Source organism: Neoarius graeffei, chromosome 19 (assembly GCF_027579695.1).
Source record: "Neoarius graeffei isolate fNeoGra1 chromosome 19, fNeoGra1.pri, whole genome shotgun sequence".
In the NCBI taxonomy this organism is placed as follows: domain Eukaryota; kingdom Metazoa; phylum Chordata; class Actinopteri; order Siluriformes; family Ariidae; genus Neoarius; species Neoarius graeffei.
Window position 1 is genome coordinate 43620256 of NC_083587.1, and position 14476 is coordinate 43634731.

The 14476-nt window shown below is 42.2% G+C and overlaps 2 protein-coding genes across 9 annotated transcripts in view; one reads left to right on the forward strand and one right to left on the reverse strand.

The window, feature by feature from the left end:
- LOC132867290 (intermembrane lipid transfer protein VPS13B-like) overlaps nt 1-14476 on the reverse strand; it is a 335496-nt gene that overhangs the window by 146848 nt on the left and 174172 nt on the right. For all 8 annotated transcript variants that reach the window (XM_060900109.1, XM_060900106.1, XM_060900105.1 and 5 more), the window contains 3 exons: nt 8602-8740; nt 8136-8263; nt 1132-1366 (listed from right to left, as the gene is read on the reverse strand). In XM_060900109.1, coding sequence (XP_060756092.1) covers nt 1132-1366; nt 8136-8263; nt 8602-8740 — 502 coding nt within the window. The remainder of the gene's footprint in view (nt 1-1131; nt 1367-8135; nt 8264-8601; nt 8741-14476) is intronic.
- LOC132868071 (uncharacterized) lies at nt 2723-5934 on the forward strand. Its single transcript, XM_060901037.1, has 4 exons — nt 2723-2834; nt 3011-4348; nt 4871-4908; nt 5929-5934. Exons 1-4 carry the CDS (start codon nt 2723-2725, stop codon nt 5932-5934), a joined length of 1494 nt encoding a protein of 497 aa, XP_060757020.1.

A 14476-nucleotide genomic window follows, 5' to 3' on the forward strand; every position in this document is an offset into this window, starting at 1 on the left:
GTACTCGAGTCTGACTCATGCCCTAATTTTAAGGACTCATGACTTGACTTGAGCACTGATGACTCGGACTCGAGCATTAACTGCGATTGGACTCGTAAATTGGAGACGAGGACTCGGATTTTTTTCTTTATTTTTTGCAACATGCCATAATAATTTGCCACGTTATTTATATTGACAATTTTTATACTAATTTCGTGCAAGAGAATGCACAATCACCTGTTCATACATCATGTTCAGGAACAAACTAACATTAATGGTGCTAAAATGCCTGGAGAGAAGCCCCTAGGATTGTCCGCTTTGCTTATACAGACTTCTCGTGCAGTGGGAAAAAATGCACTGCTGAGAGTGCCATATGTAGAAGAACTATCGAGGAGACGACGGGGACAACCTCGAACTTCAATCGTCATTTGGCAAGACTCCACCCAGAGAAGGAAGTGATATGCTACGTTCATTGCTCTGTTGATAGCGGGACTTGCTTGCTGAGTGATGAACTAGCTCGTGTTAACCATCGGTCATGTTATTTGCCCTGTTGATAGTGGGCGGGGCTTGCTGAGCGATGAACAAGCTTTTTATCTGGAGCCTATTAACTAAAATGGGGCAGTCGAGCAGTAACGTTAGTCCAACACAGTAGCAGAGACGCTTTCACATAAAGGCAGCAACAGCCGCCGTCAAATGGTGCGGTTTGACTCGGATCAATAGTGGACTCGACCCGGCTCGAAATTTTCTTTAAATGACCTGGACTTGAGGTTTACTGACTCGACTACTACCCACTGATCAAAGTCACAGAACCAGCTAGAGTAAGACAAACGTGCACACCATCTTTCCTAAATTACTTACAATTGAGAAAAATTTAAAAAAAAAACAAAAAACACCACAACCCAAGCAATTGCAACCCAACTATGGCAACACTGGCACCTCAACTCACAATCTTCCAGTCCATAGCTCATTTGCCTTAACCCCAGAGCTATCAGAAGGGACAGATATGACAGAGGTATTATGCTAATGGCAAGCCTGCAAAGTCAGTCAGAGAAAAACCCACCCAGATCCCACCCACTCTTCCAGAGACTTACCACCTTGTTCACTGTTTTCACCTGTTAGTCTGTCTAGTGTGTGTGTGTGCGTGTTCTATACCCTCTTCCAGTACAGGTCTTGGCACGGTGAAGGGAATCTCCTGTAAAGGCTCCATGTGCCTATGCCCAGCACTCATCACACTGATTTGAGGAAGACAGATTACTAGAGTCCCTGGCATGGAGGCCTGGCTGTGGTACCAGCTGCGCACAGTGCCTGGGATATCACCACACACTATGGTACAGGGGCATGGTAGGGTGTCCTTCGGCACAAACACACAGCATGACTGCAGCTCCACCTGTGATCGGGGTCACATATTACTTTATTAATAAGACCCAGAAGAGGTCTCTCCTGTGATTCAAATGTTTACCAAGTCAATAAAGAGAAAGATACACACAATCAACTTGTATGTTATTGTCGAGAGCGTATAGTGGTTTTGAGGCTTCCTAAAATGTATATAGGGCGCGTCACCACAAAATGAGTCCAGTGTAGCACAAGTTCATTCTGAGACATAGCAATCTGAAATGAGTATCACTTTTCTACTTTTGCCATAGACACATTGCTTAATCTATAATGTATCTGCCATGAAAATATTACTGTAAAACAACCTATAAACATGACTCTGTAGGCCAAATAAACGTGTGCTATGCGTTAATTTTAATTTACGCATCACAAATTTTACAGCTGATTTTCTCCAAACTTGATTTTCCATTGATGATGATACATTAAACATTTTCACTAATTTCTCCAGATTAGCTGCACCAAATTTAACAAATAACTTTATTTTAAAAGATAATTAACTGTACATTTAGAATATCCAATAAAACTTTTCATTTTGTGAAACAACTGGACTCATTTTGTAGTGACATGCTTCATATTTTGTTGAATTTCTAAACAAAAGAACGGTTAGTTCTGTTATACTTCAAGTTAATATGAAATATTTCTGCAAATCTTATTTTATACATATGACATTCTGAAAATACTCTTCCTTGCAGAAGGCTTTTCAGAAATATTCTGAAGTTGTTCCGCATGCACAGCATGTTATAGCTCTATCCACCGATTTTCAATAATATTCAAGTCTAGGGGCTTTGAAAGCCACTCCAAAGGTTTTAAAAATGTACTGCACGCTTAAATGGTGTTTTTGAGCTGTAAAATAAATTATATTACTGGACTGTGATGAAATATCAGTGCCGGTGTTAATATTGACAAAATTACCATTTTATATATTTAAAAAACAAACAAACAAACAAACAAACAAACAAACAAACAAACAAAAAACTTATGGGTTGAAAGTAGTTCAGTACACCATCTAGTGGCGAGCAACTTCTTCAACCATAGCCTGTTCTTGGGGGTGCTATGGAGCTCCGCAACCATGTCCAGTCCCTTGCTCAATGTAACTTTGTGACTTTATGCACATTTGATCAGTGTGCCAAAATTCGTGCGTTTTCAAGCATCACAATTGCCTCAAAAATGAGTTTTCCCCACAGAGGAAAAGAAGAGGAAACATGCCGAAAACAATAGGGCTTTGTGCCTGCACCTTGGTGCTCGGGCCCTAATGACAGCGAATCAGCTAGAAAGCATGCCAGAAAGGCAATGGAAACCACAAATTACATATATATGACTCAAAATCCTCCAATGTCAATCCAGAGTCACAATGTTTTTCGCACGTCGCCATCTTGGTGTGACCCAGTTCCATTATTATGCTAATCAGTTCAAGCTCCTCGTGTCCGGCTGTTTCCATGGGGCCATATTGTTTACCTCAAGAGGTATGATATTTGGTCCCAAAATGGAGGAAAGTGACCCTCGGCACATGAAAATGATCACATCTCGTCCACATGATATTGTTCTTGCAGGACATAGGAAAATGCCACTGTGGGTGGTAAAAGAGAGCAACTGGACTTGCTTGAAGATTCTTGAAGACGTTTCACCTCTCATCCGAAAGGCTTCTTCAGTTCTGTCAGACCTATCAGCAGCAGTATAAACTCTGTCACCTATAACATTGCCAAACACCTAGCCACCATCCTGGCTCCTCTTGTTGGGAATACGCTACATCATGTCAAAAACTCCCAAGATTTTGCTACTAAAGTTGCAGACCTCAAACTAGACTTAGATGAAACCATGGTTTCTTACGATGTCACTTCTCTTTTCACCTGCATTCCCACCACAGAAGCAGTCGAATCTGTTAGAAAACGACTCCTTCAAGACAACACCTTACTGGATAGAACGAACCTCACCACGGACCAGATTTGCACCCTGCTTGACCTCTGCCTGACTACCACTTATTTCCAGTTTAATGAAAGTTTCTACAGACAGAAGCATGGATGCGCCATGGGCTCACCGGTGTCCCCTATTGTGGCCAGTCTTTACATGGAGGAAGTGGAACATAAAGCTTTGACCACTTTTTCAGGAGTTGCTCCCAGCCACTGGTTCAGATATGTGGATAACACCTGGGTTAAAATCAAAACCCATGAAGTGGAAGCCTTCTCTAAGCACATCAATGGAGTGGATATCAACATCAATTTCACTCGGGAGGACGTCAGTGGGAATAATCTAGCCTTCTTGGATTGTGATGTACACATTAGACAAGACAGAAGCCTGAGCATCGAAGTCTACCAGAAACCCACACACACAGACCAGTACCTACTCTTTGACTCTCACCACCCACTGGAACACAAATTGGGGGTCATTAGGACCTTGCAACACAGGGCTCAGAATATCCCTACAATGATAGAGGGAAAAGAGAAGGAGCAGAATCACATCAAGAAAGCACTTCAGAACTGCGGGTATCCCAACTGGTCTTTCCTCAACAGCAGAAAAAGGAACAGAACAGACAAGGAGGAGAACAGGAACAAATGCAAGAACATTGTCATTCCCTACATTTCTGGTCTATCTGAGAAACTCAGGAGGATCTTCGACAAACACAACATTCCGGTACATTTCAGACCCAGTAACACTCTGAAGCAGAAACTGGTCCACCCTAAGGACAAAATAGCCAGACACAAACAGGACAACGTAGTGTATGAAATTCAGTGCAGTGAGGAATGCATGGACTCGTATATTGGGGAAACAAAACAACCGCTTCACAGGCGCATGGCTCAACACAGGAGAGCCAGTTCCTCAGGCCAGGACTCTGCTATCTATCTTCATCTTAACAACAAAGGACACTCATTTCAGGATTGCAACGTACGCATTTTAGCCAGAGAGGATCGTTGGTATGAGCGAGGAGTTAAAGAAGCCATTTTTGTCAACCTGGAACGGCCATCACTGAACAGAGGTGGGGGTCTAAAGGCCAATTTATGCTGACAACCCAGTCCTCGCAGACGATGTCGCAGACAGTGTCTGCGTAGCCCCCCCACCTTCGCAGACGCTCTGCGCGCACCTCCCAAAAATTGTGACCACCGCAGAAGCCTCGCAGACAGCGCCGCAGACAAGAGGGCTCTGATTGGTCCACTCTACCCGCTGTACACGCACTTCCCTACTTTCCCGGTTTTTGTTTTCACGACCGGCATTTTTAAAAACACGAGCGAAGATGGAGCAGCATGAAGAGCGGTTGATTGAGGAAGTACGTACATCTATACGACTCCAGTTCTAGTCATTATAAAAAAAAAAGTTCTAGTCATTATAAGTAACCAGAGGATAAACACTCCACTAACCACACCCACCAACTACTCCTAGCGACTTCGCGCCCCCTTGCGTTGTGCCGGTGAATAACATCGCGCACGCCTATTACTCCCCGCTCAACGATAAATTACAACTGTCTGCGAAAAGCTATCTGCGAAAGCCTTGTCGCAAGAGCATGCAGAGGCCTTAAGACATCATTTATCAGCCACCTACAATGCAGTCCTTGGCACACTTCCCAGACAACTGAATGCACACCAAAACCCAGCTGTTTTCAGTGACTCACAAGAGGACAGAGAGAATCAGCATTCCATTGATCACCTTAACGGGCAATCCATTGATCACCCTAATGACTCTCGAGGCCATTCACAACCAGCCCCCAGTGACCCACACCCACAGGATGACTCAACGACACCTTAGATGAGCTTTTCATCCATGAGAGGATAAATACTTGATACTCCCTACTAGTCAGACAGAACTGAAGAAGCCTTTCGGATGAGAGGTGAAACGTCTTCAAGAATCTTCAAGCAAGTCCAGTTGCTCTCTTTTACCACCCACAGTTACTATGACCTGGATGACTGAGAATCTTCACAAACATAGGCAAATGCCATGCACAATAAAATAAAATAAAGTTTCGAATGCCTTTGCAGTCTGTACCTGTAAACGCCAGACGTTCTGTTATTTAAAAAAAAAAAATGGTCAGTAGAACTTATGGCTGTGTAATAGTGAAAGTAAGAGCATTTTCACACTCAATGTGATGAGAACTCACAGGATTGGGACCAGGCAGTTGTGTTGCCTTAGGAAAATCACTTGTTAGTGAGGCTAGTCATAAGAAAAGGCTTCAATTTGCTAAGGAGCATAAAGATTGGACTCTGGAGCAAGGTCACGTGGTCCAAGTCGTCCAGATTTACCCTATTCCAAAGCAATGGGCACATCAGGGTAAGAAGGGAAGTACATGAATCAAATCAATGCACCCATCATGCATAGTGGCCACTGTACAAGTCTCTGGAGGCAGTGTTATGATCAAGGATTGCTTCAATTGGTCAGGTCCGGGCTCAGCAAAGTTATGTAGCAATAAACTGAAGACAGCTGACTACCTGAATGACCAGGTTATCCCATCAATGGATTTTGTTCTTCCCTGATGGCATGGGCATAAAATTAAGGGGACAGACTGTGAAAGCCAAAAGTCTGTAGACACCGGACCATCACACTTAAGTATGCATTTTGAACATCCCATTCCAGATTTAGTCCCTTTTTGCCGTTATAATAAGCTCCACTCTTCTGGGAAGGTCTTTTCCACTAGATTTTGAAAACAGAATCAAAATAGAATTCCTAAAAGAGAATTGTTTGTATTAGAAAATACAGAAAAGGGAAACTGAGAACGGTTTCATCAAAGAAAAAAAAAAAAAAGTGTGAAAAAGGGTCAGTTACAGTGGTGCTTGAAAGTTTGTGAACCCTTTAGAATTTTCTATATTTCTGCATAAATGACCTAAAACAACATCAGATTTTCACACAAGTCCTAAAAAGAGATAAAGAGAACCCAGTTAAACAAATGAGACAAAAATATTATACTTGGTCATTTATTTATTGAGGAAAATGATCCAATATTACATATCTGTGAGTGGCAAAAGTATGTGAACCTTTGCTTTCAGTATCTGGTGTGAGCCCCTTGTGCAGCAATAACTGCAACTAAACGTTTCCGGTAACTGTTGATCAGTCCTGCACACCGGCTTGGAGGAATTTTAGCCCATTCCTCTGTACAGAACAGCTTCAACTCTGGGATGTTGGTGGGTTTCCTCACATGAACTGCTCGCTTCAGGTCCTTCCACAACATTTCGATTGGATTAAGGTCAGGACTTTGACTTGGCCATTCCAAAACATTAACTTTATTCTTCTTTAACCATTCTTTGGTAGAACAACTTGTGTGCTTAGGGTCATCGTCTTGCTGAATGACCTACCTTCTCTTGAGATTCAGTTCATGGACAGATGTCCTGACGTTTTCCTTTAGAATTTGCTGGAATAATTCAGAATTCATTGCTCCATCAATGATGGCAAGCCGTCCTGGCCCAGATGCAGCAAAACAGACCCAAATCAACACCACTATGTTTCACAGATGGGATAAGGTTCTTATGCTGGAATGCAGTGTTTTCCTTTCTCCAAACATAAAGCTTCTCATTTAAACCAAAAAGTTCTATTTTGGTCTCATCCGTCCACAAACCATTTTTCCAATAGCCTTCTGGCTTGTCCACGTGATCTTTAGCAAACTGCAGACAAGCAGCAATGTTCTTTTTGGAGAGCAGTGGCTTTCTCCTTGCAATCCTGCCATGCACACCATTGTTGTTCAGTGTTTTCCTCAAGGTGGACTCATGAACATTAACATTAGCCAATGTGAGAGAGGCCTTCAGTTGCTTAGAAGTTACCCTGGGGTCCTTTGTGACCTCGCCGACTATTACACGCCTTGCTCTTGCAGTGATCTTTGTTGGTCGACCACTTCTAGGGAGGGTAACAATGGTCTTGAATTTCCTCCATTTGTACACAACCTGTCTGTCTGTGGATTGGTGGAGTCCAAACTCTTTAGAGATGGTTTTGTAACCTTTTCCAGCCTGATGAGCATCAACAACGCTTTTTCTGAGGTCCTCGGAAATCTCCTTTGCTAGTGCCATGATACACTTCCACAAACGTGTTGTGAAGATCAGACTTTGATAGATCCCTGTTCTTTAAATAAAACAGGGTGTCCACTCACACCTGATTGTCATCCCGTTGATTGAAAACACCTGAATAATTTCACCTTCAAATTAACTGCTAATCCTAGAGGTTCACATACTTTTGCCACTCACAGATATGTAATATTGGATCATTTTCCTCAATAAATAAATGACCAAGTATAATATTTTTCTCTCATTTGTTTAACTGGGTTCTCTTTATCTACTTTTAGGACTTGTGTGAAAATCTGATGATGATTTCGGTCATATTTATGCAGAAATATAGAAAATTCTAAAGGGCTCACAAACTTTCAAGCACCACTGGCCTCCACAGGTCATGATTTACCACTGCTGAAGATTTTAAAACCACAGTTAATCCTAAAGAATACCAGTAAAGCTCATAACTCACACCACCACAAGTCTGTTCTTTACGTGAAAAGCATGGCTCAGATTACTTGTGTCAAGTACTGAGGAGAATGATGTGGCTACTGGTCACAAACAGCAGCACAAAAGATATTATTCAGAGACGCAAACATTACAATTTGCACTTTAGAAAAGATGAGGAAAACTATTCAATTAGAGGTTAAAACTGTTAAGAAGTGTGAAGAATTGTGTAATACTGGGTAATGCGAATTTCTTATTTATGCCTTAGTAAGATAATATAAACAGCGGGAATGATGGATGATTTCATGTGGAAATGGATAAACGGTTAGTTATGGAAAATGACAGTGCTGGGTAGTTGTATACCTGCAGCGTAAGACGTTTGACAGCATCCCAGGCCTGTGTGATTAGGTTCTTTATCCACTCCTCTGAAGATGCTGCACACTCCGTTGCTGACTGTGTAATCTTCAGTGGGATAGAAAGGGGACGAGACTCTAAAGATATGCAAACACACACACACACACACACACACACACCCCTGTAAGGTTACTTCAGACACTTTTTGCACTGGCTGAGACTATCAGTGGTCAGAAATTTGCCTGAGTACACAAAAAAAAACCACCCTCAAAGCAGACTTGCATCAGATGACTGTATTTTGGTGTTTTGTTCTGCACTGTTCTACAGCTATACATCGCTATTATTAAAATGTATTTATGCTTAGGGAACAGTGACTAAATGAATATGTGTGGATTGAGACAAACCAGAATATTGAGGGTTGGCTCCAAGAACATCATATTACGTTTATACTGAGTGCCTTGTCTCTGTAGGGTACCTGTTATGGTCTTTGTCTTCATCGGGCTGCTAATGTAGTCTGATGCCTGATTGGAAAGCTGCTTGGCCAGTGGAGTACTGGCCACCGATGCTTCATCTTCCCTAGTCTTCATCATTAACATGGAACCACTCCCAACAGTCTGTATCAGAGCGAGCAGGGAGGCAGATAAGTAACACACATTTTCACATATTTAAACCTAGATGAATTAAAAAATAATAATAATTTCACAAATATAGAAACAGCAGAACAGAGCATGTGTGCAAAGATAGATGGATGGATGATTACATGCTGGCAGAAAGATATTAAGTTTATCTTCACATCTTTGTGCCACAGTGTAATATTTATTATGCAAACACATCCATCAAAAGAAAACTAAATGCAATTTAATCAAAAGAATTTTCATTTTGAATTGGCTCGCCATTTTGACAACGAGCATCAAGTCCGTAGGAAAACACCGGAAGTGAGGTCATCAGAGTGAAGATATTGGTTATATACAAGATACGGTATGTTACTCAGGCCAGGGATGTATTTCGCATGAAAAATACAAGTGGCATATTTCCTAGTAAAACATTCATGTCTATTAAATAAATGAAGAAATATATAATTTTTTGATTTTACACACACACACACACACACACACACACACACACACACACACACACACACACACACACACACACACACGTGTGCTGGATTCAGATGTGGTGACTAGAATGGCCACTGGAGAACACTGAACTCCTTTTCATGTTCATGACACCAGTTTAAGATAAGTTAGCTTTGGGACATGCTGCATTATGCTAGCCTGGGCCCGCCCATCCTAAGCGTGACTCAACACGAGGGCTCGCAGAGCTTTGAAGTCGCGTTAGCCAGACTAGCATTATGCTGGAAGTCATCATTAGAAGATGGATAAACTGTGGCCATGAAGGGATGCACATGATCAGCAATAATACTCAACCACGCTATGGCATTCAAAGGATGATTGATTGGTATTAACAAGCCCAAAGGGTGCCAAGAAAACATTCCCCACACCATGAGACCACCCTTACCAGCCTAGAGTGTTTACACAAGGCAGGTGGGGTCCATAGATTCATGCTGTTAGCACCAAATTCGGACCCCACCATCTGTATGCCACAGCAAAAATCAGGATTCATAAGACCAGGCTACATTTTGTTAGTCTTCAACTGTCCAGTTTTGGTGAGCCTGTGCCTCAGCTTTCTGTTCTTGGCTTACAGAAGAAGTGGAGACCCACATGGTCTTATGGTGTTGTCCCCCATCCACCTCAAGGTTTATTTACATTATAACTTTGACTGGAACCATGTTCTATGGTCTGGAGCGTCTAACAAAATTTGAGCTTTTTGGCAATAACACACTCAAGGTGGGTTTGGCATAAAAAGGAAGTTGGCTGTAATGAAAAGAACCAGATCCCAACAGTAAAACATGGTGGAAGACCTGTGATGTTTTGGGGCCGTTTTTCCTCCAAAGGCCCTGGAAACCTTGTTCGCGTACATGGCATCATGGACTCCATGAAATACTAGGACATTTTAAATCAAAATTTGGCTGCCTCTGCCAGGAAGCATAAACTGGGTCATCATTGGATCTTCCAGCAGGACAATGATCCAAAGCACATGCCCAAATCAACACAAAAATGGTTCACTGACCACAGAACCAAGCTTCTGCCCTGGCCATCTCAGTCCCCTGACCTGAACCCCATTGAAAACCTGCAGGGTGAGCTGAAGAGGAGAGTGAACAGGAGAGGGCTGAGGACCTTGGATGGTCCGGAGAGACTGTGTAAAGAGGAATGGTCTCAGATGCTCTGCTCTGCATCTCCAACTTTATAAAAAATGTTTTCAAAGACTTGGTGCCATTTCACTGGTAAAGGGAGGTTGTACAAAGTATTAAATGCAGGAGTGCCAATAATAACAGCATGTTTTTGTTGAAAATAATTATTTTTTGATTAGGGATTATTCATTTTTCCTCTAAATGAATTTATTTCAATTAAAAAGGTTGGATTTTTCTTTTTTTCCAGTGTGAGATGAAGCTACTTCACCAAAAGGTGGGTATTTTTCCTAGCCCTATTTACTAATTTTTTACAAGGGGTGCCAAGAAATCATAGAGAGCACTGTATGTGTGGCAGCATGGAAAAACCCCTTCACAAGATTAATTTCAGATGTTCTCCATGAAATCCTGAAAACTACAGGTTTTCCTGTGTTGAAATGCATGTTTCTCTTTCATATCTATCTCAACTAGAAATAAAGCTATAGCATGTTAAATTCTAGATACCCCTAGAAGTTTAAAAAAAAAAGTGACGATTAAATCTGAATTAAGTGCAAAGATTCCATTTAAATTTCACAAAAAGAGAACAAACCGTTTAAATCAATTGCTGTAAAATAAAATAAAATATAAAAATTATAACTATGACCATGAAAAATAGGTCCATCTTTATACCAGCTTTTATTCATAAACTTTAATATCTGCAGCTATGTTCGTTCTGCGTCTCTTGCCTTCACAGAAAGTCTTGGCGAGTTTGGGAAGTTAATAAAAGCGAGTTTGGGACGTTCTCCAACTCCAAAAAAGTTTGGATGCTGTGTAAAATGTCAATAAAAACAGAATTCAATAATTTGCAAATCATAGAAACCCTGTATTTCTTCGAAAATATGGCCGATAACCTGTCAAATACTGAAACTGAGAAATTATTTGCCATGTTGTCTATACAATTCTCAATGAAATAGAGGGTTGAAATTAGCTTTTGTTTGAGGCATTTTTGCCGTAAGTCACATTAACGACACAGGCTGGTCCATAAATATTTGGACTCTGAAAAAAAAAAAAAATTTTTTTCAAGCTGTCTACCACAGTATATTAGAACTGAAATTAAATCAATAAAATAATCAAAGATTCCGTTTTAATTTGAAGGTATTTACATTCAAATTGGGTGAACATGATCAGAATTACAATGCTTTCTCATGGACCAAAAGCAACTGGACTTACAATCAAATTAAATGGTCATTTTTAATACTTTGTTGTAAATCCTCTGTCGTCAATGATTGCCTAAAATCTGTAACCCACAAACATCAACAGACAGTGGGTTTCTTCCCTGGTGCAATTAAGCAAGCTTTATTTATATAGCACTTTTCTAAAGCAAGGTTACATCGTGCTTTGCAAGGTGAAAAAAATAAAATAAAAGCAAACAATTCTTATATATATAAAACGGAAGAAAATACATGAAGAGTGAACTTAAAAAAAAAACGCACACAGTAAAACCAAAGTCAAGCAAGATAAGCCAAAAACAATTATAAATCATAAAATTTGAGTGAAAATGAAAATACATAAATGAGAGTGAATAAAAACAATAACATTAACCAACTAAAATTAAGCGATTATATAACTTATGATAAAATGTTTAGTCTTCGTTAAGAGACAAGCAGCCACATTCTGAACTAGTTGAAGGCAGCTCTTTGACCGAGGCCGGTATAAAATGCATTGCAATTATCAAGACTGGAGGAAACAAAAGCATTAATCATTAATTTAGCATCCCTAAAAGACAATATATGTCTAAATGTGCTAATGTTTCTCAGACGGGGGGTGGGGGGTGGGAGCATGATTGAACAAGTTTACTAATGCATACAGAAAAATTCTAACAGGGATCAAAGATCATGCCGAGGTTTCTACAAGAGGATTTTATGTTAAAAGCCAATGGACCTAGAGCAAGTTATGTGTCACTAGACACTATATCAGGCCTAAAAAACAGAAACTTAATCTTGTTTTCATTTAACATGAGATTTGCAGGCCTTAAAGACAGTAAGGCAATTTGTAAGCTCACATAACACAGTTTTATGTTGCCCGGACTTGGAGCTGTAAAGGCCAATTTATGCTGACAACCCAGTCCTCGCAGATAGCGTCGCAGACAGTGTCTGCGTAGCCCCCCCACCTTCGCAGACGCTCTGCGCGCACCTCCCAAAAATTGTGACCACCGCAGAAGCCTCGCAGACAGCGTCGCAGACAAGAGGGCTCTGATTGGTCCACTCTACATCCGCTGTACACGCACTTCCGCTTCCCTACTTTCCCGGTTTGGTTTGTTTTCACGACCGCCATTTTTAAAAACACGAGCGAAGATGGAGCAGCACGAAGAGCGGTTGATCGAGGAAGTGAGGAAGTACGTACATCTATACGACTCCAGTTCTAGTCATTATAAGTAACCGGAGGATAAACACTCCACTAACCACACCCACCAACTACTCCTAGCGATTTCGCGACTTTGCGCCCCCTTGCGTTGTGGCGGTGAATAACATCGCGCACGCCTATTACTCCCCGCTCAACGATAATTTACAACTGTCTGCGAAAAGCTATCTGCGAAAGCCTTGTCGCAAGAGCATGCAGAGGCCTTTAGCTGTTAGCCTGCGGCCATATTATCTGCCGAGGGAGTTCAGTCACGTGATCACCATCTGTGTTTACATCCCTCCGAGGGCAGACGCAGCCGCTGCATGTGAGAGGATTCACTCTGTCACAGCAAGGCTGCAGACACAGCACCCTGAGGCATTTATGATAATTTCTGGGGACTTTAATCACGTTACTTTGGACTCTACTTTGGCTGCTTTTTACCAGGCTGTGGATTGTCCAACAAGGAACAACAGGACAATTGACTTGCTGTATGCTAATGTGAGGGATGCATACAGTGTCACAACCCTCCCCCCACTAGGGAAGTCTGACCACAACCTGGTTCTTCTACAGCCGAAGTACACCCCCCGGTTCAAAGGCAGCCTGCAACAACTAGCTCCATAAGGAGGTGGTCCCCTGAAATGGAAGATGCCCTCAGAGACTGCTACGACATCACGGACTGGGATGTGCTGCTTAGCCCACACTGTGAGGACATAGGCTACGTTTACATTACGTCGAATCAGCGGATCATCAGATTAACGTTCTTAAAACGATTCGCGTTTACATAAAACCGTTAGCCGTGCACACAGCAACACCAATACGCGGATACGCTCGGCTCCGCAGGCATCCTGCGCTCCAAATCACTCCGCCCTGAACAGCGAGTGCCCTCTGGAGGGTGCGCACTCCGGCCCTGCGCAGCTCACAGAGCGCGCGAGTGAAGTGAACAAGCCACGATTCGGGACTGAGCCGCTGTGTGTGAGATCCCAGCGCATATCACTTATTACTTGCAAGTGGAAGGATGGCAAGCCTAAAGACAATCATAACTACACAATGGGCAGTATTTGCATCAGTATTTGCAGTATTTTCATACTTTTATACTCTTTAATGAAAGGTGATACAAGGCGGAAGTCTGCGCCGTTTTTCAGCAGTCGCGTCACATGACCAACGCCAGCGAATCAGGAAGGTGGATGTCACAGTGACGTTGTCCAATGAGACGCCAGCTAGAGCTCAGCACAGCGTATTCGCGTATTCTCAATGTTTACACAGCACCGGAGCTGATACGATCTAGATTGAATACGTGGACGCTGGCGGATTCCCGTTTCCCCGCTTTTTCAGGGGGGTTAATGTAAACGGACAGTGCATCCGCGAAGAAAACGAGACAGATACGGTCTAGTGTAAACGTAGCCATAGAGGGGCTGACACACTGACGGATTAGCTCAACTTCTGTGCAGACGTGGTCTCCCCCGCTAAGACTGTACGGTGTTACCCTAATAACAAGTCATGGGTAACACAGGAAGTCAAAGCTGTCCTCAACAGGAAGAAGGCCGCCTTCAGGAGCAGGGATAGGGAGGCGATGAAAGCAGCACAGCAGGAGGTGAAACGCTGCGTGAGTGAAGCTAAGTACAACTACAGGAGAAAGGTGGAGCAGAAGCTGAAGAACAGCATGAGGGAGGTCTGGGAAGGTGTGAAAACCATCACAGGCCACAATACAGAGTCATTGAGG

What these genes read in the sequence shown, in the direction of transcription:
- LOC132868071 (XM_060901037.1), top strand. Translation starts at nt 2,723, where the DNA reads ATGTTTTTCGCACGTCGCCATCTTGGTGTGACCCAGTTCCATTATTAT. An exon ending in CATATTGTTTACCTCAAGAG is followed by an intron (nt 2,835 to 3,010) that starts GTATGATATTTG and finishes CTCATCCGAAAG; the next exon opens with GCTTCTTCAGTTCTGTCAGA. An exon ending in ATCACTGAACAGAGGTGGGG is followed by an intron (nt 4,349 to 4,870) that starts GTCTAAAGGCCA and finishes AAGAGCATGCAG; the next exon opens with AGGCCTTAAGACATCATTTA.